Source organism: Pseudophryne corroboree, chromosome 2 (assembly GCF_028390025.1).
Source record: "Pseudophryne corroboree isolate aPseCor3 chromosome 2, aPseCor3.hap2, whole genome shotgun sequence".
In the NCBI taxonomy this organism is placed as follows: Eukaryota; Metazoa; Chordata; class Amphibia; order Anura; family Myobatrachidae; genus Pseudophryne; species Pseudophryne corroboree.
The window spans coordinates 631,456,241-631,482,440 of record NC_086445.1 but is presented as its reverse complement, the minus strand read 5'-3'; the positions used below and the strand labels follow the sequence as shown (position 1 = coordinate 631,482,440).

The 26,200-nt window shown below is 44.7% G+C and overlaps 1 protein-coding gene across 3 annotated transcripts in view; it reads left to right on the top strand.

The window, feature by feature from the left end:
• Nucleotides 1-26,200, top strand: part of SPDEF (SAM pointed domain containing ETS transcription factor) — a 59,189-nt gene that overhangs the window by 23,532 nt on the left and 9,457 nt on the right. For all 3 annotated transcript variants that reach the window (XM_063954900.1, XM_063954901.1, XM_063954902.1), the window contains exon 5: nucleotides 1,912-2,064. In XM_063954900.1, coding sequence (XP_063810970.1) covers nucleotides 1,912-2,064 — 153 coding nt within the window. The remainder of the gene's footprint in view (nucleotides 1-1,911; nucleotides 2,065-26,200) is intronic.

Here is a 26,200-nt window from a genome sequence, read left to right as displayed (position 1 = left end):
AAGAAAGTAAACTTTTCTTAAGCACTTACAAGTGCCACCAAGAAGACAGCAGGCTGCAGAGGACGCTAGACAGCCATTAATAATACTCATGCAGCAAATAAAAAATAAAAATTTGGGGGGGGGGGGGGGTTGGAGGAGGGGGGTTTCTGGGTGCTCGGAAACCCCCGCTGGGTGCGCCACTGTCTATATATATATATATATATATATATATATATATATATATATCTGTGCATCAATTCTCTATATTATTTAGTTTGCATTGAGTGCCAATATGTGGTGGTAGACACGCCTGATAGGTGGTGCTAGACACGCCCATTAGGTGGTGTTAGACATGCCCAATAGGCGGTGCTAAACACGCCCTTCTAATCGTGCACCCCCTAATATAATGTCCTGCGCACGCCTATGAGCATATGCAATGCACATTGTAGTGTGTGCAGACTGATATTTTGATATTTGGATTTGCCTATACCATTGTGGTAAAAATAAAGAATTTGCACTTTTAGTAGACGTACTCAATCTCATTTATAAAGCACCCATACAACATTCTGAGGTTCCTGAGCGCTACAAATTTTCTGTTTTACTTGTATTTATAGGTTGGTCACCCTTTCTTTTGCAGCAGCTCGCCAAATCACTTAATACCCAGTGCGCTGGTACATCCCACTCTTTCAAATTAAAACCCCCATCACTGCCCACAAGTGGTGGTGGTGTGCAGATGCCTACAGCACCTAACGAGTGATCCAGCTCTGCAGAAACACTAGCCAAAATTAGGATGTGTATGGGCAAACTGCCTAGGTTCCTACAAAATAAATAATCAGTTTGACTCCAAAATGTATAGTCGTGCCTTGCTGATGTGTGTAAAAGTCAATTATTAAGGTACTTATTCTAATAAATGATGAAGTATGTAAACATGTTTATTAATGAATGATAAAGTGTTTATTTATTTTTTTCTTATAACTAATCTTGTGTATTAGTCCTTGGACATTTGAATTGGTTAGATGTAAATGATAGTAATATGTTGTTTCCTATTTTGCAGTGTTACTCCGAATTGTCATTTTTTTAAGACTTGTTAGCAAAATAGTCACTTATGGCAGAGAATTTAGCTGTAAAAAAATCTAAATATATTTCAATAATTAGCATTGTTTTTCAAAAATGTGGCCTATGGACTTATACCATAATAGGAAATGGGATCCGGACTGAAAGTCGACAGTAACTAGGTCGACAATGTCTAGGTCGACCACAATTGGTCGACAGTAACTAGGTCTACAGGGTGTCTAGGTCGACAGGGTCTTTAGGTCGACATGTTCTAGGTCGACAGGTCAAAAGGTCGACATGAGTTTTTCACAATTTTTTTCTTTTTTTGAACCTTTTCATACTTAACGATCCACGTGGACTACGATTGGAACGGTAATCTGTGCCGAGCGAAGCGGTAGCGGAGCGAAGGCACCATGCCCGAAGCCATGCGAGGGGACGCGGTGCACTAATTGGGGTTCCCGGTCACTCTACGAAGAAAACGACACCAAAATAACATTAAAAACTCATGTCGACCTTTTGACCTGTCGACCTAGAATATGTCGACCTAAAGACCCTGTCGACCTAGACACCCTGTCGACCTAGTTACTGTCGACCAATAGTGGTCGACCTAGACATTGTCGACCTAGTTACTGTCGACTTTCAATACCACACCCATAGGAAATATGCAGTACAGTAGAAGATTCTTGAATCGTACAGTATGTTTAGAGAGATAATCTCCTTTCATACAGTAAAGTCCAACTATTATAAAAATATTATGGGTTCTTCATTAAATTGTATAAGACTCATCACAATGATTTAATCATTTATCTCTTTGCAGAGCTTGGGACTGTTTATTACAATTCATTGACATTGCCTATGTTTTATGTAATCTATTCTCAGGAGGAAGTGGGGTTGTTGGGGAGTGCTGGCCAGACACTGAGGTGGACTCCTCCAGTTCCGGGCAGCCCATCCATTTATGGCAATTCCTGAAAGAGCTTCTCCTAAAACCACACAGTTATGGACGTTCCATCCGTTGGCTCAACAAAGAAAAGGGTAAAAACTCTTGTTTTTTATTTTATTTTTACATTTTTCTTCAAGATGATATTGTAGCATTACATTGAATATGAACACCAGTATTATCTTTCATCAAGGTTGTAAGAGTGATTCTGCATCAGATCTTGGTCGCCGTATATTGTTCTGCATGGGAAAGACGGTCTCACTCAAAGTCTGTCCTTTTTATGTTCTAAAAAAAGATCTGAGTTTGTGTTATACAAACTAAATATAGTGCTCATTCACAGAGATCTATCATAATTTAACCTTTCAAATTGGGATAGATGCCTGAATAGCCAATTATTTAGTAATGACTGTAAAAATGCATTTATAGGGTGGGAAAAGCCATATCTTTCCAACAAGCAAGATAATAATTGCCAAATAAAAGGATGATTGGACTTTATTCAAGTTCTTTCCAGGAATGAATATACGGGAGAGAGGACCATGAAGATGATCCCAAATTGGAGTCAGTAATGATAGATAGGAGGTCACGGAAAACTAGTGCAGGATATACAGTGATAATGTGAAAATATAATTATTGGGTCAGCAGCCCAATTTTTAGACCAGAGAGGTCACCCTAGTATTGGCATTTTAAACTTAATCTGAAGCCAGTTTATCCAGGCCATGACTTGGCACAAGCAGGAAGCATTTTAGTACTTGGTAATACCTGGAAATCCAATGTCTCCACTATATGTGTCTCTGATTAGAGAGTAGAATTTTAGCCTGTGTAGTCTTACCATCCAGGAAAATAGAGAAATATTGCCAAAGACCTTGATTGGGATCATTTGTAAAACATAAAGTATACTTAATATTGTAGATGTGAACTAGAACCAGTCTTTCCTGTAAGGGACATGTAGAGGTAGAACTTCTGGCTTCATGTAACAGACTTTATGCTCTCATAACTTGTAATATGAGTCTTGTAGGAAATGGTGTGTGCAGAAGATGAGGCAAGGATGAGGTAATCTGCAAATACAGATAATTTACATTTCCTATGCCCATTCCACATCCTTTTGTTATCTTTGTTTCTGATTAGTCGCAAAACACATTCCAGTCTATTCCTAATTATGATGCACATAAGACTAAAATAGTAGTCAATTTTTTTGACTATAGATAACTTATTCCAGAGAAGATAGATATCTGATTCCAGAGTAAATAGATCTCTGATTCCAGTAAAAACAATGTCACCAGGGCCGCCTTAACAGCAGTGTAGGCCCCTGGGCACAGCAATGCACTGGACCCCCTACCCATCCTTCAGCAGTAGGGGTGGGGGTGCTATCAGCAGCAGGTTTGATGTCCTGCGGGACCTGGAGCAGTTCTGCTATTTACTCCTTTACTGCACAGATGGGGCAGGAAGGAGAATACTAAACTGTAGAAGGGGGCTTTAGGCTGAATGAAGAAGCCCTGGTACATGACTTCCAGGGTGGTAGGGGGTGTTTAATACGTAGGGGAGGTTCGATAGTGGAGTGGGCTTAATATTTATCATTTTCCGGTGGGATGGCAACTTGCTTTACTGCAGATATCTCAAGTTCCTGGAAATAGATTTCTAAGTTTTCAATGGGATAAAACACTAGAGAGTCCCACCTTTTAGGAGGTACTGTGGACTTGGGGATCAGATTTCAGGAGCCAGAGCAATTCACCAACAGAAATCTAATACTGCATATTAGGTGTGTGGAGCTGGAGCAGGGACCAGCTGCTGGAAGGCTGATATCTCTGGTTCTGGGCATAGTAGAGACAAACTGCGAGTGTCCACCAAAAGGGGAGAGTCACAGCTTTAGGATTATACCTTCATAAAAACTCTAAATCAGACAGAACCCGAAATATCTGGCTGGGAAGTGCAATTAACATGCTTGGATGGGGACCACTGCTTTCAAGTCAGATATCTCCGGTTCCCCAGGGCCGATTTTCAAAAATCTGGTACCCCTGGAAAGAGGAGACCCTCAGCTATCAGCCTAGGGCCCTTATACTCCTGGTGCCCTTGGGCAAGAGCCCATTGAGCCCATACGAAAAGACGGCCCTGAATGTCACACCTTACTAGAGTTGAAAACATGAATCTACGTAGTATTAATGCTATCTTGGTGTGTTTATAGTCTATCTGATGTCATCTCTAGGCTGTTGCAATGGAACAAACCCCATCTGGTCAATATAAATAAGGCTAGGAGGATACATGATGAAGTCTAGTGACCAGAGTTTTTAATAATATCTTAATAATGATTTTAAATCGGTAGCTTGTACCGACCCATATCATGAATCATTTTTAACATTGTTTGGAGGGCCTAGGAGCAAAATGTTTTACTTTTAAGAAGATCATTGAAAAGATATTGGTGTGGCAGAAGGATTGAAACATTTTATAATAAGCGATTGAGAAGTCATCCCTGAATTTTATCCCTTAATGACTTGGGCAGTCTCCTACTTTGATGTCTCCTTCCCTAACTGGTCAGCTTTAGATTAGATTAGTCTGCAACCTGAAAGGAAGGAGCTAATGGGATTTCCATTGGCAAATAAATTGTGGAGCTTTTGTTAAAAACCTTTCAAATGCTCTACTCTTTTTTTGCAAGATCCTTTAATATTAAGAATATTTTTTCTGGCCATCCCAGCTGTATGCTTATGTACCCTTATAGTTCATTAACCTTGGTCCCTTTTTCTTAGTATTTGTAATTGATCCACTTGAACGTTTTCTCTATGAACTGACAGCATCTTAGTTAACTCCCCTAAATTGCTATAAAACTGTTTAATTGCCTGTATATGTGCTGAGGCTTTAACGTTTCAACTTGGTTTGTCAGGTTTAAAACCAAATTGTGCATACATGAGGGATATGTACTAAGCCTTGAAGAGTGATACAATGGAGAGAAATAAGTGCCAATCAGCTCCTAACTGTCATATATTGCAGGCTGGGTAAAACACAAAATAATTCAATAGTACGCAAATGGCACTCATACATTAACCACGCTGCCTTCAGCTCTTTAAGGAAATTCCTCCTCTTCTATTTCAATTTTGAGGTTTACATGAAAAAAAAGAAAAAATACAGCATATCCTTGTGTAATACAATTTAACCTATGGCAATGGATCAGCAGTTTTATATCACCACATGAGGTATATAATAGGGAAGGCCTCCTAAAACATTACACTCAAACATTCAGAGTGAACAAACAGGCACATCAAATACAGTAGGTCTATGTCTTGATAGTTTTACCTTCACCATAGATATAATCTGGCAGTGGATGTCCCCTTAATGGTAAACTCTCAAATTTACGGTTTACTTACGGTGGAAGACATGCAGATCTGGTGGGTCTTTGTCTCCTGATGTCAGAGATTGTACCTCCTATCTCCTTTTGATGGTGATATTCACAATAACTATATGTAAGGAGAGACAGGTGCCAGAAAGGGATACACAGCAGAAATCCCTTTTATTTTATAACATAAAAACAGTCAAAAAAAGAGGGGACTCATGTTGAGAAGGGTTCAGATGTTGTAAAAAAAAAATGGAGAGAATCTCCTCCTACTGTCCTCAGTATGGACTCCCTCCATACAGGCTGAACTGTCTCCACCAATGCGTTTCTATGCACAAACTGGATCTTTTTCAAGATGTTGACCTTCCAATATGAGTCCCCTCTTTTTCCAGAATGAGTTCCCTCTTATATCTGTGGTGAAGGGGATATTGTCAAGAAAAATACCTATTTGATGTGCCTGTTTCTCCACTCCGAATGTGTGAGTGTAATGTTTAGTGGGCCTACCCATTAACTTCAGCCCTTTTATACACCATGTGATAATATAAAACTACTGATCCATTGGTTAAATTATATTACACGAGGATACGTTGTGCTTTTTCTTGTTTTTCTCATATAAACCTCTCCACTGAAATTGAAGAGGGAGAATCTTCCTTAAAGAACTGAAGGGAAGTGTGGCTAATGTATTGAGTGCCATTTGTATAATGTTTAATTATTTAGTTTTTGCACATCTACCAGGGACAAAGAGTGTGGTCTCCATTTCATGGGTTATATATAGGCTGCCCTTTTGTGCAAATAGGAAAACACCAATTGCACATTTTATGTTACAGGCTGTTTTTAAAAAAATGACAGCTAGGAGCTGACTGGTAGTTTATCTCTCTCCACATTATCACGCTCCATGGCTAAAGGGCAGTACACATGGGGAGAGATGTGTGCTGAGCGATCTATCAGTGACCGCTCAGCACACATCTCCCCCCCTGCTCAGCACAGCGCGATGTGTGCTGAGCGAGGGGGTGGACGGGGGAGCGCTCATTTCATCCAGTGGGTGAAATGAGCGATGTGCTTGATTATGCCTGCATGCAGGCCAATCTAGCACCGGCAATAGCTGTGGGGGGTACACACGGACAGATCTGTGCTTAACTTCTAAGCAATCTAAACAGATTGCTTAGATTTTAAGCACGGATCTCTCTGTGTGTACCCCCTTTAGTACATCTACCCCGTGGGTGATATTAATTAAATGTCCCCTTATCTTGGCTTTACTTGTGAGTCACATGTTCATATACAAGGAACAAGATAAGAAGCCAATTAGATAGTTGAGCCAAGGCAATTATGTAACACAGTAAGTCTGGTGCAAAAAAGTTGAAAAAGTGGTACTTTTAAAGGTTTCCATGTATGTTGAGTATACTCCTCTTCTTACCTGCTTCTAGTTTGTGAATAGGATTATAAAGATGAATCATTTTTAGAAAATGCAAAAAAAAATGTATGTCATGGTGGAAGTTTTTAATGGTTGGTTTAACTTTGGTTTAAACTGCATTACTTCTATTATGGAGTCTACAAAGCTCACATTTCTGCAGCCATAGTTCTTAAACCTGTCACTGCCAGTCAACTTTTATAAGGTTTGTTTTCTATTACAAGAAAAACTGAGACAGTACTTGAGGTGCCATTAGCTTCTTTCCCTTAGACCAGTGGTTTCCAAACTTTTTTGAATCACGGCACCCTAGAATATCAGAATTTTTTTCACGGCACCCCTAGGCCAAAAATTTCTTATTGAGAAATTTAGAATTAAATATTACATTAAGTAGATCATGTTTATGTCATTCTTAGGGTAATTTGTGTGGTGAGGGACAAGATTTGCTTCTGTTTGGCCAGATATTTTATGACTGGCAGCCACCAGCACTGGATTTACCTATTATATTGACCATGAATAATTTGAATTGGTCCTGGACCACCAACCCAGGGCACCCCTGCAACTGTCCCTAGGCACCCTAGGGAGCCACGGCACTTAGTTTGGGAACCTCTGCCTTAGACATTTTAGCAGCGTCAGTAGATGAATGAATAGGGTCACATCTCCAAATCTAATAGCATAGTTGTGGCCCTTAAGGGTTTAAGGCAGCATTACAATGGAAGAGGACTGTCTGCTATGCTGAGGAGTAAAAGGTATAGTAGAAAATATTTTAACAGAACTTGTTAATAATGTTTGATCCATCTCCGTCCTCCTGTGGATTGCACATGTGCAGGCCAGTGGCTGTATATGCATAATAAGACTTCCGGATCATAATGTATACCCAGAAGTCTTCTCTTTGCCAGTCCTCGAAAAGGACTGTCCGAGCAAGTAAGTGTACCTGCATTCTGGCAAGCATAGATGCCGGAATGAAGGGGAATGAGGGCAAAGATGCAGAGCCGTAACTAGACTTTTTGTGCCATGTGCCACAGAGAGATTTGCCCCCCCCCTTTTTTTCTATAACAGGGACATAAGGTGCACGTCTCGAGGGGGAGGGGCATGACAAGATTGATCCAAGAGAAACCCCATGCTATGATGCCCAGATCTATGTAGTGTATGTAGTGTGCAGCCACACATCCAATCTCTTACAGCCACACACTACATAGATCTGCTCAGCCGCAATGCTGATCATTTTTTCCACAAAGTACAAGGTAAGATTAAAATAGTTAGAATTATCTAGCTAAGAATTATCTACCTATCTATGCAAGGGCAGCTAGCTCAATGAATAGATTGTCTTACTGGAATGCTACAGGCAATGGGTTTGAATCCCGGGTATGTCAGCATCTTGAAATGTAATAGAGGACACTGTGACTAAATAACATGGAAATTTGAAATTGAGTTCATGAATGTTGTATAGTTGTTAGCGACAGAAGAGGTCAGGGTAGGAGACAGGGGCAGTCGGGAGATGCTGGGCTTCAAAAAGGGGGGTAGCTACAAGTGAAAGTAATTAAATCAGATAATTGACAAGTGCCCCCTCCACACACACCGTGTTACTGCCCTGCAAAGATGTATAGAGATCTTCATGCTGAGAGTGTATAATGTACAGTGTAAATCACCCAAGCTTTGATAATATATGATAATTCCCTTTAAACTTCATTTATATTCACTTTTTTGTCATGTGCACATAAATACAGCTAGAGATAAACATAGGCTGGTGTTGGCAGTTGTCAGTGAATTTATTTAAATAAGGTAATTTTTTAATAACATGTAGATTCTTACATTTTCTTATAATCTTTCAACATTAAATTTATTTGTTCTAAATACCTTTTTCATTTCTACAATGTGGAATTAGAAACCCAAGTTCAGGGTTACAGTGGACTGCACAGGTGTGATCTAACAAAGCCAGGTCATAGGAGTTTTTGTTGTTAAGAAATCTTTTTAAAATATTTTAAAAGACAAGTGTTCATGTGTGCCTGTGAGGGGCAAGGAATTGGGGTAGCATGTGCGGTAGGGCGAAACATTTCCTAGGGCAGAGGCATCTACACTTTTTTCTTGGAGTACCATATTAACAAAATGGCTTTGAACTGAGGGACAAAACATTTTTCTCATAGTTTGCCTCCCAGCAATTAGGAAGAGATTCTTTGCTTCTTAAGGGGTCTAATTATGCAGATCTTTGCTTCCTAAGTACAACAGCAGTAGATAAGGTCTTTATACCTCATATAAATAGAGCCCAAAATGTTATATGCCAACACAAAGCCCCTTTATGTCTTTTTTTGCCAGTCCAGAGCCCCCCTCATGTACTTCTATACCAGCCCAGATCATCTCATAATAGCTAGCTTAGTGAAAACGTCCTCCTATTGACCGTCTCTGGTCTGCTGCCTGTGGGGCAGCAGCTTCTATGGCCTGTCCATCCATTCCAAGTCCACTCCACTGCATTGATTCAATCACACTGATTGTGGAGATGGAGCTGTAGAGAGGTTAAACCCGGCAGTGGCGTGCATTCATGGACACCAGTGTAATCCCAGATGGTTGGCTGGTGCTGGATTGCTGGGCGGCAATTAGCCCACGGTCTATAGTTTGGACACCCCTGGCCTAGGGTAACTAGAAAACTTGCACCGGCCCAGGGTATGTAAAGTATTTTTAGTGACCAGCATTTCTATCTTTTTACAGATATAAAGCCAAGATTGTTTAGAAAAAAAAGGCTAAACACTTGTTCTTAGGGCCAGATTCAGAGATGTAAGCAAAGCAGTGTAACTTTGGATGCTGCAGATTTGAGTATATATGTTGATGCATCAGGTGGCATCTATAGTAAAAAGTCCAAAGACATAGCACCGGATCCCCTGCATGAACATCGGGCCACCATCAGACATGTGAGTAATCCTCAGGTTACTCGGGATGTCTGGAAAAATAATGCTGCCAGGGCCAGTGAATCTGCATCCAAAGACGCTGCAACTGGCTTTGGCACCCAGAAAATGGGGGAATGTTTCAATGCTTCCCCTCCAAGCCCCAAACAGTTGTAGACTGTCACTAATCTGATGCCTGCAGCTGCACTGGGTCTCACATCGCTGGGTCAGATCTGTACATGCGAGAAGCGGATCATGCACATGTGCAGATCCAATATCTGAGATATGCCTATATATCACCACAGCCAGAGCTGGTCCTAACCAATTTGATGCCCTAGGCAAGATTTTGGCTGGTTCCCCCTAGCACCGCCACTAGTTCCGCCTCTGAACCTGCACCCCTTTCCCAGCACCATCACCCCTCACCCATAGCAGTCCTCATTTTGGTGTTCCTACCCCTATATTTTAAATAGGAACAGTGCCCACTTTTGGTGCACAGCCCAAAAAGTGCTGTGTTCTTGCTGGGAAGGGGCATGGTCACACAATAGTACCCCCAATTCAAATTACGCCACACAGTAGTGAAACTTTATTTACATTATAACATGCGATAGTGTCCTTAATTCATGTTACATTACATCACATAGCAGTACCACTTTACCTTATAAACATTACTCCTCACAGTAGTGCCCTTTATTCACATAACACCACACCATATTTCTCTTTATTCACATTCGACCACACAGAAGTGCCTTTTCTATACGTTACACCACACAGTAGAGCACCTTACACACATAATGCCACACATTAGTAATGTCTTTATACACATAATACCACACAGTAATGCCCCTTGCTCATATGACACACATTATTAATGTCCTTATAAGCATAATGTGCCTTACACATTATGCCAACCTTTATTAATGCCCTTATGCACATAATGTTCCTTACACATATACCCCACATTATTAATGCATTTATACACATGACACACATAATGCCCCTTACACATATGCCGAACACTTCTGTGCAACCAACTCGCACTCACATGGCTGCTAACACTGTGACCTCTGCCTCTGCTTGGATACAGATGTGTCCTCATACATCTTGCCTCAATATGCCATGCAGCAGGAGATGCCTGACGTGAGTCAGCTGGCAGCTCTGCTAACGTCGGGCACCTTATTTTTTTGCTGAAAATGCATCTTATTTGCATTACTATGTAGCTAGGATACACAAGCAGCTTCTGCTGATTAAAATTATATGCTGCATGCCTATATTATGTGTGTGCGGCTGTGGATGTACTGCATATGAAATGCTATGTTACAGTGATTTCCATAAAAACATTGTAACGTAGCATTTCATATGCAGATACAGCCACAGTCACACACAGAATATAGACATGCCGCATATCATTTTAACCAGCAAAAACCTGCTTGTGCCCCCTGGGCATACCAAATGCCCTAGGCATTTGCCTAGTTTGCCTATGCCTAGAGTGGGCTCTTAATCAATCTGTATGCTGTATATGATTTATTGAAAACTATTTTTTAAATGCTTCGGGAATTGTGTTATTGCCACCATAAATATCAGTTATACCAGAGGTTCTCAAACGCGGTCCTCAAGGCACCCCAATGATCCAGGCTTAAGGCATATCCATGGCTCAGCACAGATGGTTAAATCAAATTGACTGAGGTGCTAATTAAGTCACCTGTGGCCAAGCATGGATACACTTAAAACCTGGACCATTGGGGTGCCTTGAGGACCGTGTTTGAGAACCTCTGAGTTATACAATATTGGAATGTTTGTACTATTTACAGATTATTTTACATAATAATAATAATTTACAGAATATTACTTATTATGCTTTATCCACTTCACCCTCACTAAAATAACAGAATTTTTTTTTTTTATTATAGTACTTTCTGGTTATGTCAGTGATTCTTTAGTAGGTGAGAAAGATTGGGCACTGGTTGTGCTAATCATTCTTTGGCAGGCAATTAAGAGCCTATACTATAACAAATACGTGCATCACAGTATTTACTTTTACTTTTTTAAATTTGCATACATCTACTGAAGAAGATGGCAATAGCTTATATTCTGTTAGCAAATGACTTTCCACAAAATGTCAAAAATCTTGTAAAGAAGCTATTATGCAAAACTACAGTTTTCCCCCTTTACACAATTCCTGTTTATGCCAGTGGCGTGTGTGGTGGTATGAGGCAGGTGAGGCAGAGCCTTTCCTGTCATACTAACATATATGCCATCGTTTTGACTATGTAAAGTATATGAAAAATACAAAGAATATATTATAAATATCTTCATTGAATTATTCTAATCATTTTTATAGACAAAACTCTGGCGTAAATAGTCTATGGCAGATGAAACAGTGCCTCACCTATCTAACTTATCCGCACATCTCTGATCAATACTCACCAAATTTCAAGCAGTATATACTGCTGCACCTGTGTATAATGCCCACATGAACCCTCGGGCTCCTATATTGTGTGTAAATCTGGTTCTGGTACTAGCCAGTGCCTCCTCAGACATTTACCTCACCACACATCACTAGTTTATGCCACATACAGCAGGTAATTAAAATCCATTGCATACTCTGTGAAATGTTATTTCATTATATCTTGTTATCTTTATCATAATGTTTAATACCACGTTCACACTGCCTTTACAAATCCGGGTTATTGCACGTGAACGCGCAGTAATCCGGATTTATTTGCAGTGTGAACGGGGGTCCTGGCAAGTTCCCGGGTCGTCTGACCCGGTATTTCAACCCGGGAATAAAGAAAGGTTATTCCCGGGTCAATACCGGGTTAGGCGCAAGTGTGAACGGTGTTCCCGGATCGATGCAATCCGGGACCCATTCACACTATAGGAGCGGGCGGCGCTTGTAGATCATCTGATCTCCAAGCGCCGTCCCCGTATGTGACCCGGTGACGTCATCGACACGGCAATATGCCGTGTCTGGCCACCACTCTGAACGGGGTCTCAAGCGGGTTGCACTCGGGAAGGACTCGTGCACGAGTCCCGGGTGCAACCCGCTAATTGTCAATGTGAACATGGTATCAGTTAGAGATGTGTCCTACTACACTATTGCTGCAGTTGTGCCAAACATCCCTTCTCAGCGCACCAGGTCCATGCAACACAGCTTGCACCGAGTGTCATTTTTGCTCAAATGTGAATCGTAATCGCAATGCGATGTGACAAAACCGCTTCACGAGATTTCATTTATTAATTTGTTATGCAAAACTTGTGTATCTCTCTGTATGTGTACCTGAGTCTGGAACTGCCAAATTTGTTGTGCTTCATACACAGATTCAGACACAGTCGCACACAGACATACCTCCCAACTGTCTGGATTCCAGCGGGACAGTCCCGCTATTCGGACACTGTCCCGCTGTCCCTCCCAGGAGCAGCAGTGTTCCGTGGGGTGGGGGTAGGGGGCAGTTGAGCAGTTGGGGCTGCTCTGCAAAGCAGCCGGTGATCAGTGAATACATGCTATGCGCATGCTCACGGTGCTAGGATGGGAGCAGGGGGCTGCCCAGCTGCTCGGGGAGCGCTGGGCACGCCCCCAAAAGGCTGGAAAATGCTCCGTTTGGCGAGGCCATGCCCACTCAGATGAGGACATGCCCCATGACTGAGGCCATACACCCTTTTCGGATCGCCGCGCGGCACCGATGCGCAACAGTCTTGCTTCCTTGGGATCTAAAGTTGGGAGGTATGCACAGATATAAAAGTTTTGCTTATAAAATTAATCAGTGCAGTGTTGGATATTATATAATAATGAAAACAGAAATAAGTTAAAGTAAGCCATATAACTGGAAATGTTTGAAGGCAATTGTTCAGTGTGATTTCATTTACTGCAGATTCGGCTTTTCTGTAGGGTCACAAAAAATGTGCTACTCTAGAACAACTTTGTAATGTATGCCACCAGTTATGTACTAAACATATACAACATTACGGAACAGTCTATAACAGGCCTGGCCAACCTGTGGCTCTCCAGCTGTTGTAAAACTACAAGTCCCTGCATGCCCTACTAAAGTTTTGCTGTTATGGCAGGGCATACTGTGATGAGTAGTTTCACAACAGCTGGAGGGACACAGGTTGGCCTTGCCTGGTCTGAAAATGTAGCAGACCCTATTTCCCAAAGAGCCACATATGCTCACTGGTACTCATTTGCCCCCAGATCTTGTGCAGGTTTTTTCTATAATCGTATAACTAAGCTGATACATGCAATCACATGAGCAAACACCGGATATTTAATTATAACTGAAATAAAAGGCAGAATAGTCAGTTGTAATTCAAAATAGTAGCATGCATTAAACAGAATAGTAATGATCACAAACTGTGGTCAGGGCAGGCACAAACTGTGGTCAGGGCAGGCAAAGCAAAGTCGTTGTAGGTGGCAAACAAGAATAGTAGTGATCATAAACTGTAGCCAGTGCAGGTGGCATGTAAGGATAATGTTTTTCCTTAGTGGGCTGTATCCAGTCCCAAACTGTACAGAACCAGCTTCAACAGACTTTGGGGTCTATTTACTAAGCCTTGGATGTAGATAAAGTCGCTGGAGATAAAGTACCAGCGAATCGGCTCCTAACTAATTTTTCAAACCCAGCCTGTGACTTGTCAATTAGGAGCCGATTGGCTGGTACTTTATCTCCAGTGACTTGGGCCCTCATTCCGAGTTGTTCGCTCGGTATTTTTCATCGCATCGCAAAGAAAATCCGCTTAGTACGCATGCGCAATGTTCGCACTGCGACTGCGCCAAGTAACTTTGCTATGAAGAAAGTAATTTTACTCACGGCTTTTTCATCGCTCCGACGATCGTAATGTGATTGACAGGAAATGGGTGTTACTGGGCGGAAGCACGGCGTTTTAGGGGCGTGTGGCTGAAAACGCTACCGTTTCCGGAAAAAACGCAGGAGTGGCCGGAGAAACGGTGGGAGTGCCTGGGCGAACGCTGGGTGTGTTTGTGACGTCAACCTGGAACGACAAGCACTGAACTGATCGCACAGGCAGAGTAAGTCTGAAGCTACTCTAAAACTGCTACGAGGTTTGTGATCGCAATATTGCGAATACATCGGTCGCACTTTTAAGAAGCTCCCAGTAGGCGTAGGCTTAGCGTGTGTAACTCTGCTACATTCGCCTTGCGAGCGATCAACTCGGAATGAGGGCCTTTATCTCCATCCAAGGCTTAGTAAATAGACCCCTTTGTCTTTGAGATGTGGTTTCGAGTTACTTATGTGAAATCACCCTCGTACCAAAAAGTCATCCATTAGATAAAAGCCCAAAGGCTGAATTAGATTTTCACAATGATTACACAAATATTAAAAATACATAAAAATAGTGTACAGTATTTGATTACAATTGGTATAAATGAAGAAACATCCACGGTCCCTACGCATTTAATCAAAATTGACTTCTTCAGGGATTTAAAATTCTATAAAAGGTACTTTTTAGTTGCTTTAAAGCGATTTCAGCTTGTTTGAACGCAATATATCTTATTGTATTAGATTTTTAGTCGGTTGGTACCAAATTAGAACATTTAATTGTTGACTGGAAACAGTAAACAAAAATGGTCATAACAGGCTTAGTATACAATTGGTATCTAAATAAGAGATTCCACTAATAAAGAAAACGAACCATCTCAAGGCATCGATTCTCATACAGCATTTTCATTGTTGAATCTTATTCTACTGGTATCAGTATTTCAAGTAAAACAAAAAATGGTCCCCAGTATCTCCAGGTAAATTAGAGGACCATTTGTAAATAATGCTGTCCTCCGTATAACAAAAATGTCGAAGACAGTTCCAGAGTCCTATAGTGTCTGTATGTGTCACTCTCTCCAATTTGGAATATACACATATATATATATATATATATATATATATATATATATATATACTGTAAATAAACTTACAAAAAAAAAACCTGAAAAGTATTTAATATACATTAAACTATAACACTTTATTTATTATTATTATTATCCTTTATTTATATGGCGCCACAAGGGTTCCGCAGCGCCCACTTACAGAGTACATAAACAAATAATCAAACAAGAAAACAGCAACTTACAGTTGACGACAATATAGGACAAGTACAGGGTAAATAAACATAGCTACATCAGCAGATGACACTGGAATAAGTATCAGGTGGCAGAAGACTGCTGGATTTGGTGCAGTTGAAGATTATTAAAGTAAGAAAAGGGTAAGCACATGAGGGAAGAGGGCCCTGCTCGTGAGAGCTTACATTCTAACGGGGAGGGGTAGACAGACAGGGGTGAGACAGATGGGGTACATAGAGAGCGTGGAACAGAGGTTTAGGATGAGATTTGGCTGGGTTTGGTGTAGAAGTGGGTCTTGAGAGCCCGTTTGAAGTTTTGTAGAGAGGTGGAGAGTCTGAGGGGGAGAGGTAGGGAATTCCAGAGAAGTGGTGCAGCGCGTGAAAAATCTTGGAGGTAGGAGTGGGAGGAAGTAATCCGTAGGCAGGAGAGTCGGCGAGCATTAGCAGAGCGAAGAGAACGGGTGGGAGTGTAAAGCGAGATAAGATCAGAGATGTAGATGGGAGAGGAGTGGGTGAGGGCTTTGTAAGCAAGTGTGAGAAGCTTGAAATGGATTCTGAAAGGGAAGGGGAGCCAGTGAAGGTCTAGTAAGAGAGGAGAGGTGGACGTAGTGCGTTTGGTGAGGAAAATGAGCCGGGCAGCAGCATTGAGGATAGATTGGAGTGGAGGGAGGTATTTGTCAGGAATGCCAGTCAGGAGGAGATTACAGTAGTCCAGTCTGGAGATGACCAGTGAGTGGATAAGAGTCTTAGTAGCATCCTGGGTCAGAAAGGGTCTGATCCTGGAAATATTTTTTAGATGAAAACGGCAGGTTTGTGAGAGGTGCTGAATGTGAGGTTTGAAGGAGAGGGAGAAGTCAAGGATTACTCCAAGACAGCGCACTTGGGGGGTAGAGGAGATAGTAGTGCCATCAATAGATAATGAGATTGTAGGAGGTGAGGTTATGCGGGAGGGAGGGAAGATGATCAGCTCGGTCTTAGACATGTTAAGTTTAAGAAAGCGCTGGGACATCCAGGAAGAGATAGCAGAGAGACAGTTGGAGATACGAGTGAGGAGAGTAGGGGAGAGGTCTGGAGAGGAAAGATAGATTTGAGTGTCATCAGCATAAAGATGATATTGGAAACCAAAAGAACTAATGAGCTTACCTAGTGAGGACGTATAGAGAGAGAAGAGAAGAGGACCAAGGACAGAACCTTGGGGTACCCCTACAGTTAGTGGAAGTGAGGGGGAGGTGGAGTCATGAGAGGAGACAGAGAATGAACGGTTAGAAAGGTAGGACGACAACCAAGAGAGGGCAGTGTCACGCAGACCAATGGAGTGAAGGATTTGCAGTAGGAGAGGATGGTCCACAGTGTCAAAAGCAGCAGAGAGATCAAGTAGAATAAGTAGAGAGTAGTGTCCCTTAGATTTAGCAGCATGGAGGTCATTGCATACTTTTGTAAGGGCAGTTTCAGTGGAGTGGAGAGGACGGAAGCCAGATTGGAATGGGTCAAGCAGTGAGTGTGAGGAAAGAAAGGAAGTAAGGCGGTTGTAGACAATACGCTCAAGGAGTTTGGAGGCAAAAGGGAGGAGAGAGATGGGTCGGTAGTTGGAGAGAGTGTTTGGATCAAGGGTAGGTTTTTTAATAATAAAGCAATTTTATCTGTGCACATCTGCTGTCACCAAATATAGGAGGGCAGCTATTATTTTTAAATATTCACTAATAAACTTCCTCATGCTTTCCTTTGGCAAGATATAACATCAGAGCTCTTTTGATAGCTAAGAACTGGTAATACCAGGCAATGGCCATCACATCCTGCAGGTATTGAAAAATAGGGAATATCGAAATGAGTGTTTTAGGGCTTTTGATAAATAGGCCCCTTAACCAGTGGCGTAAGTTCGCCCCAGTTGCCCGGAGGCATGATAAAATGTTGGTGCCCCCCCACATAGGGATATATATATATATATACGCCATATGTAGATATCTTGTACACAGGGTGAACAGTAGCAGCGTACTCAGGTGCCTTTCACAATAGTATAGATACACACACACACCTCTTTCACTTACACACACATGCCTCTTTTCCTTGCACACACACATGCCTTTTTCACTTAAAACACACACACCTCTTTCACTTACACACACACACACATCTTTTTCACTAACTCACACACCTCTTTCACTTACACACATGCCTTTTTCACTTACACACACACACCTCTTTCACTAACTCACACGCCTCTTTCACTTACACACATGCCTTTTTCACTTACACACACACACCTCTTTCACTTACACACACACACGCCTTTTTCACTTACACACGCCTTTTTCACTTACACACAATTACACACACACACACGTCACTTCACTTACACACAATTATACACACACACCACTTTCACTTACACACACACGCCACTTTCCCACAATTACACACACACGCCTCTTTCACTTACACACACACACGCCTCTTTCACTTATGCACACAATTATACACCACTTTCACTTACACACAATTACACACGTCACTTTCACTTACACACACACAATTACATACACACACATGCCTCTTTCACTTACACACATGCCACTTTCACTTACACACAATTTAACACACACACGCGTCACTTTCACTTACACACACAATTACACAAACATGCCTCTTTCACTTACACACACACACACGCCACTTTTACTTACACACAATTACACACACACGTGCCTCTTTCACTTGAACACACAACTTTCCTTTAAAAAACACAGACATACACACCTCGCTTAAAAACATTCACACACATAAACACAGTGCTGACAACATTTATTAAAGATACCCCCGTAATCAACCCCCCCCCCCCACACACACACCCCACCCCCCCACACACACACACAAGCACCCACACACACACACACACACACACACACAATGCAGCAGCTTGAGGCAGGTGGTGCCAGTGCCTACCTGTTGCTATCCCCAGGACGGAGGAAGAGAGAGCTTCAGCCGGCCAGCTCATTTGGAAGTCCTGTGAGCAGCTGTGTGCTGGAGCTCCCCCTCTGTGCATACAGATGCGGTAATGGATTGTCGGGTGGGAAGCAATGGAGAAGTGCCCCCTGTAGGTCAGGAGCCCGGCGGCAGGCGACTCCATTGCCTCCCACAGTTCCGCCACTGCCCTTAACATAGTTTTGCAATGCTATTGATTTTACATTAAACATGGAGTATAATATCTGACAGGACCTTTATTCAAAATATATTGTTTGGTAATGAAAATTACAGTACATTTCAAAATTGCTTATGTATACAAGGTTTCTAGGCACACAATCCAAAGATTCCCCCATACCACCCCTGTTCCTCCCAATATCCACCTCCCAGTCCCTTACACACACAATTTGCTTTTTAAAATATTAGATTTATTTTTACATGCAATATAAAAAATGTCACCAGGGCAGCATGGCTTGCAGCAGAAAGACTGACCAAGTCAGCCACTTTAGATATGTATATATGCATGCGAGACCTAGCTTATCTATATCACACTCCTTGGGCTTTCCCAATAGACCTCCACCCCCACTCACCGTATCGGCCACTCCCTTGACCTTGTCTTCTCCCATAGTGTGATTCATGTGACTTCTCCAACTCTCCCATCCCCCTCTGTGACGAGTATCTACTCTTTTTCACCCTCTTAGCTCCTCCTCCCCACGCCCAGAATCACCATGACTAGGCGCTATATCGGGTCTCTCAACTCCGCTACCCGATCCTCCATCGATACTGTCCTTTCTCCTCTAACCACCATGTCCTGCCCCAACCAGGCTGCCTCCATCTATAACTCTACCCTCACATCTGCACTCGATTCTGTTGCCCCATATTCTCTTTCCCCCTCTGCCGTTCTTAACCTCAACCCTGGCACTCCGAACTGACACGATTCCTGCAAAAATGCTCACGCACCGCCGAGCACTTCTGGAGGAAATCTTGTGCTCTGGCAGACTTTCTCCATTTTTTTTTCTCTTTCTACAACTCAGCACTCTCCTTCACCAAGCAATTCTTTTTCCAATCATTCACCTCCTCTCAGTCCTCCAGTCCTGATATAAGCCATGCAATCACTGTCTCACACACCATGTGGGGGGGGGGGGGACTCCAACTGGCCAACTGCTGTAGGACTACAAAGCCCTGCATGCCAGTTGGGACCTAGGACCACACTTTGGGAGGCAGCAGCTGTCCTGGCGTATAGAGACCTCACCTCAGTGCCCAGACTAATTATCGTCTGCTGCTGCTTCCTCTCGCTTTTTCCTCCTCTGGTGGAGCTGCGGTGCAGGAAGGTGGAGGCGCTGAGTAGCAGGGCCGGGGGCAGACATAGTTTACACAGGCACAGGAGTCACCCCCGCCCCATTCATAAGTGTTCTAGTTGCTGGGGGGGGGGGGGACTTCCCAGGAGTCCACATTGGTGGTACTGAGGATCGGGGACCTGCAGCAACGGTTCTGTCTGGGACCTGGCAGTAGGAAGCCCCTAGGGCTCTGTCCTCCTCTGTTGGAGCAGCGGGAAGGGGGAGGCACTGGGGAACAGGCCTGGGGGCTGACATCACTTACACAGGCACAGGAGTGTGTGTGCGGCCATGCACCAGCACTCAGGAAATGAAAGGGGGCAGCTGGAGAGTCCATGGTCACCGCCAAGGAAGGGGGAGTTTCCCAGGAGTCCACATTGGTGGTGCTGGGGAGCGGGTAACTGCATCGAGAGTTCTTGGACCTGGCAGAAGGAGGGGAGGCAGACTCAGAGTACCTATCTCTGCGCCCTCTCAGATTCTGCACCCGGGGCGCATGCAGACCTTGGCCTTGCCACTCACTGAAAATGGTGGCGACACGCCCCCGCCCCCTGAACGCCTCTGTCTGTCAGTCAGGCAGAGGCTGTTGTAAAAGTATGAGCCACACGCAGTACAGGGCCTGCGCAGTTTCCCGATAATCGGGAAACTGCTCACGGGATCGCTTGTGCGATCCTTCCTGAATGAGGGACATAGGGCCTAATTCAGACCTGATCGCAGCAGCAAATGTATTAGCTAATGGGGAAAACCATGTGAACTACAGGGGGGGCAGATGTAACATGTGCAGAGAGAGTTAGATTTGGGTGCTGCGATCAAATTTGCTGCTGCGATCAGGTCTAAATTAGGCCCATAGTCCCATTATAAATACATTTGCAGTATTGAACAGGAAGAATAAAGAGACAAGAGGTGAGGACAGGAGTCTGCTTTGCATACTACTAAATGGAAGGACTTTACAATAGCTGAAAGAAATATACTTGTAGTGGTGCTCTCAGTGCAGTCTGAAGTATATTGATAACTGTGCTGCGTATGACATTCATTTATTTAAGACTTGGTGGCATATTCATCATCCCTAAAATGTCACAATTTTTTACACTCCCCTTGTGATGTAGAAATTATGACATTCGTCAAACTCTGAAACAGCATGGCAGCCCCGGTGGCAGGAGAGGAAGTTAAGGGGGGTACTCACGGAGCGATATTCTAAGCAATCTGACTAGATTGCTTAGAATATCGGCAGGATCGCTCCGTGTGTAGCCCCCTCGGCGATAGCGATGCGCGGCCCCGCACATCGCTATCGCCGCTGCTAGATTGGCCTGCATGCAGGCCAATCTAGCGGGTCGCTCACTTCACCCGCTGGGTGAAGTGAGCGGCCCCCCCGTCTCCCCCCGCACGCTCAGCACAGATCGCGCTGTGCTGAGCGGCAGGAGAGATGTGTGCTGAGCGGTTCGCTCAGCACGCATCTCTCCTTGATCGGCCCGTGAGTACTGGGCTTTAAGGGGGGTACTCACGGAGCGATATTCTAAGCAATCTGACTAGATTGCTTAGAATATCGGCAGGATCGCTCCGTGTGTAGCCCCCTCGGCGATAGCGATGCGCGGCCCCGCATATCGCTATCGCCGCTGCTAGATTGGCCTGCATGCAGGCCAATCTAGCGGGTCGCTCACTTCACCCGCTGGGTGAAGTGAGCGGCCCCCCCGTCTCCCCCCGCACGCTCAGCACAGATCGCGCTGTGCTGAGCGGCAGGAGAGATGTGTGCTGAGCGGTTCGCTCAGCACGCATCTCTCCTTGATCGGCCCGTGAGTACTGGGCTTTAGGGGCTGAAACTGCACAAGGTGGGGGGCCACAGCTGCAGAGCAATCTCTGCAGCTGGGCAGCCCCAGCAATAAGATGCTGGCAGGGCTGTCGGGGTGCCTGCTGCTGACAGTGACGTGCGGTGAGGGCACCGACTGGTGAGGGCCGGAGGCACCTTCCCCTCTCCACCCCCCCCCAACCAAATACAATCTGTGTGAGGAGGGGTGGTCAGGGCAATATATATCTGGCACTGTGGGGTAATTGTGTATCTGGCACTGTGTATCTGGCACAGGGGGGGGGGGGGGGGCTGTAGGGGGGCTGTGTGAGGAGGAGAGAGCTTTGTGTGGCACTGGCGCGGCATCATCATCTTCACCATTTGGGACACACACACACACACACACTACACAGCATTGTATATACACATAAACTCACACACTTTGTACAGCAGGACCAAGCAGCAGGTAGATGAGGGCAGCAGGCGGGCAGACTGTACACAAGTCCCCTGGGAGCCGAAGCAGCAGCGGCCGTGACACAGCAGCAGCGCCTCCGTCACACAGGCAGGAGCAGGGGCTCCGCACTCCCACCGCCTAGGCACATCCATCACCGCTCTTCTGGCTCTTATTTTCAGCAGGGAGAGCTGGTCCAGGGCGAACCGGGGAGGCCCCTTGTCATCCAGCGTGTCCACGCCGCCGTTCCCGGTCCTCTCCTGTCCAGCAGTAACTTCCGGGTCCCGCCGCCGCTTCTCCCCGCTGCTTATGTGTGATTGGACCAGCGGATCCAGTGCTGGATCCGCTGTCCAATCACATGTGCCTCGCTGGCAGGGGCGTTCTTTCCCTGCCAGCGAGGCACTTGTATAAGTGCCGCATTCCCCTTAATTTCTAATGGGCTTTTACAGCCCAGAGCTTGGCCCCGCCCCCTGCTTTGTCCCAGTTCCCACAGTCTACGGGAGGCACTAGCTATCAGTGCCTCCCAAACTATTTAAACAGATTAAAATGATTATAATAATATAAAGAGCATACATATGACACAGAATATGTGTCTTATGTATCTTCTTTTTATTATTTTAATCAATTTGACACGGGAGGCACTGCCTCCCCTGCCTCCCCTGAGTGCACGTCCCTGGCTGCTGAGTACTCCAATCTGCAGCAAGGCAGCCTGAGGGTAAAATTCCTAGAGGATGCCGGGGTCCACATTAGTACCATGGGGTATAGACGGGTCCACCAGGATCCATGGGCACTTTAAGAGTTTAATAGTGTGGGCTGGCTCCTCCCTCTATGCCCCTCCTACCAGACTCAGTTTAGATTATGTGCCCGGAGGAGCCGGTCACAGCTAGGGGACCTCCATAGGAGTTTTTCTAGTTTTATTATTTTTCTTAGAGTTTAGGCACAGGGAGGCTGCTGGCAACAGCCTCCCTGCTTCATGGGACTTAGGGGGGGGGGAGTAGTGTCCAACCCTGATAGGTTAGTGGCCACTATCTCCGCTGACAGGACGCTGAGCTCCTGAGGGTGATGATCGTTAGCCGCCCGAGGCGACCGCTCACTCCCGCAGCATGCCGCCACCCCCTAACAGAGCCAGAAGATTCCAGTGCTGAGTGAGTCACCGGCAATCCGACAAGCGGGGAGCTGGTGTGAATGGTGGCAACAGGGTAGGAGCGCAGTACTAACTGCCCTCCGGAGAGCTCAGCAGTACACAGTGCAGCGCTATGAGGGGCGCCCTGAGCCAGCGCACATACCCTACACTGGTCACTCAAGGCTATCAGGGACCTCGGTAATGCTGCTAGCAAAATCCACAGGCCAGTATAAAAATTTGAAAGTGCGGGACGACACTTCATGTCCAGGGGGCGGAGCTTTTCCTCAGAGCGGACCCAGCAGTGTTCAGCGCTATTTTCTTCCTGCAGATACAGCTACAGAGACGCTGACAGGGAGTGCTGTCCCTCCACACAACTCCAGCTATCCTGTGCGGTACCAGGGGGTTGTAGAAGGGGGGAGGCTGTATATTACTGTGTAGTCCAGTGATTTCCAAACTTTTTTGAATCAGGGCACCCTAGAATATCAGATTTTTTTTCACGGCACCCCTAGGCCAAAAATTTGTTATTGAGAAATTTAGAAAGAAATATTACATTAAGTAGATTGCGTTTATATGTCATCCTTAGGGTCAGTTGTGTGGTGAGGGACAAGATTTGCTTCTGTTTGGCCACATATTTTATGACTGGCAGCCACCAGCACTGGTTTTGCCTATTATATTGACCATGAATAATTTGAATTGGTCCTGGACCACCAACCCAGGGCACCCCTGCAAGTGTCCCGAGGCACCCCAGGGAGCCACGGCACACAGTTTGGGAACCTTTGGTGTAGTTTATTAAGGGTACATAGTCAGCACCAGGTTAGTTATACCTACCTAATTGAGCGCTGTGTGTGTTCTGGCTCCAAGCTCTGTGTTTCTCCGAAGGTACTTGGGGGGTGGGGGGGGGACTGTGTCTGACATTTCCTGTCTGTATGTGGGTGTATGTTTTCTCACATAGCCGTGTCCAGGGACTCTGTGTCTTATGCTGCAGAGGACGTTTCTTCTCCAGAGGAATCCATTCCATGTACCCAGGAATGTTATGTCTTGTCTCAGATTCCTATTACTGAGCCAGAATGGCTGACTTCTATTAAGGGAATGATCTCTCAGATCTCTAGTAGGGTAGCTCATACTGAGACTGAAACTCAGGTTTTAAAGAATTCTATGGCACTTTGGTCAGGTTCTGTTCCTATTCCTTCTAAATCCCCTAGCATATACCCAAAGAAACGTACACTTGCCCAGATTATGCATGCCGACATGGATACCGACTCGGCAGATGGTGATGGGGATGTGCTGAGGGGGGCGGCATCCCTTGCAAAGGGGGTGCAGCTCATGATTGAGGCCATTAGAGATGTGTTAAACATTACTGACACACCACCTGAGCAGGTTGAGGAAGCTTACTTCACAGACAATAAGAAAACCTCGCTAACATTCCCTGCGTCTAAAAAATTCAACGCTCTATTTGAAAAATCCTAGGAAAACCCGGAGAAAAAATTCCAGATCCCAAAAGGGTTCTGGTTGCTTTTCCCTCCCCTGAGGAGGAAAGAAAAAAATGGAAAACCCACCCATAGTTGACGCATCTGTCTCCAGACTGTCAAAAAAGGTGGTTTTACCTGTCCCTGGATCTTAAACGCATTAAAGGAACCGGCTGATCGTAAAATTAACACTACGCTCAAATCCATATACACTGCTTCAGGAGTGGCGTTAAGGCCCACTATTGCTTGTGCATGGATTTCTAAAGCTAGAAGTAAAGTGGTCAGGCACGTTACTAGAAGACTTAGATACAATGGATAGAAGTGACATTGAACTGTTTTTACGTAACATACAGGATTCTGCGGTTTTCATGGTGGAGTCCATGAAGGACCTGGTAACGCTTAATGCAAGGATATCTTCCATGGCTGTTTCAGCTCGCAGGGGTTTCTGGCTACGCCAATGGTCTTCAGACGCGGAATCCAGGAGAAGTGTGGAAAACCTACCCTTCACGGGTCAGGCTCTATTTGGGGAAGCGTTGGATGCATGGATTTCCACGGCAACCACGGGTAAGTCACCTTTTCTTCCCTCAGCTACTCCTTCTTCGAAGAAACCTTTTAGTCCTTTCGGACCGCTAAGACGAAAAAGTCCAAGCCTCCTACCACCTTCTTTAGAGGTGGTCAGGCAAAAGCACCTGCAGGTTCCCAGGACCAGAAGCCTGCTTCTGGTTCCTCAAAATCCTCAGCATGACAGTGGACCGCACAGCCTGAAGGACAGGCTGGTGGGTGCGAGACTCAGACGTTTCAGCCACGCCTGGGTGTCATCCGGCCTGGATCCTTGGATACAGGATATTGTGTCCCGGGGGTACAGACTGGAGTTTCAGGAACTCCCGCCTCACCGATTCTTCAAATAAGGCTTGCCAGCTTTACTGACAGAAAGGGCTATCCTACAGGAAGCCATCCAACAATTGGAACAGTCAGAGGTCATTGTTCCAGTTCCACCTCATGTGCAACACATGGGTTACTATTCAAACTGGTCAGACTGATTTTGAACTTGAAATCGTTAAACCCTTATTTCAGGGAGTTCAAATTCAAAATGGAGTCTCTGAGAGCGGTGATCTCAGGTCTGGAGGAGGGAGAGTTTCTGGTATCCCTGGATATCAAGGATGCGTACCTCCACATTCTGATTTGGCCGCCGCATCAAGCTTATCTCAGATTTGCACTGTTAGACAGTCACTATCAGTTCCAGGCACTGCCATTTGGTCTCTCCACGGCATCGAGGGTGTTCACCAAGGTGATGGCAGAGATGATGGTTCTCCTCCGCAGACAGGGAGTGAACATAATTCCGTATCTGGACAATCTGCTGATAAAGGCATCAACCAGGGAGAAGTTGTTGCAGTCGATTGCTCTCGCGACTCGTCTGCTCAGAGAACACGGTTGGATCCTGAACATTCCAAAGTCA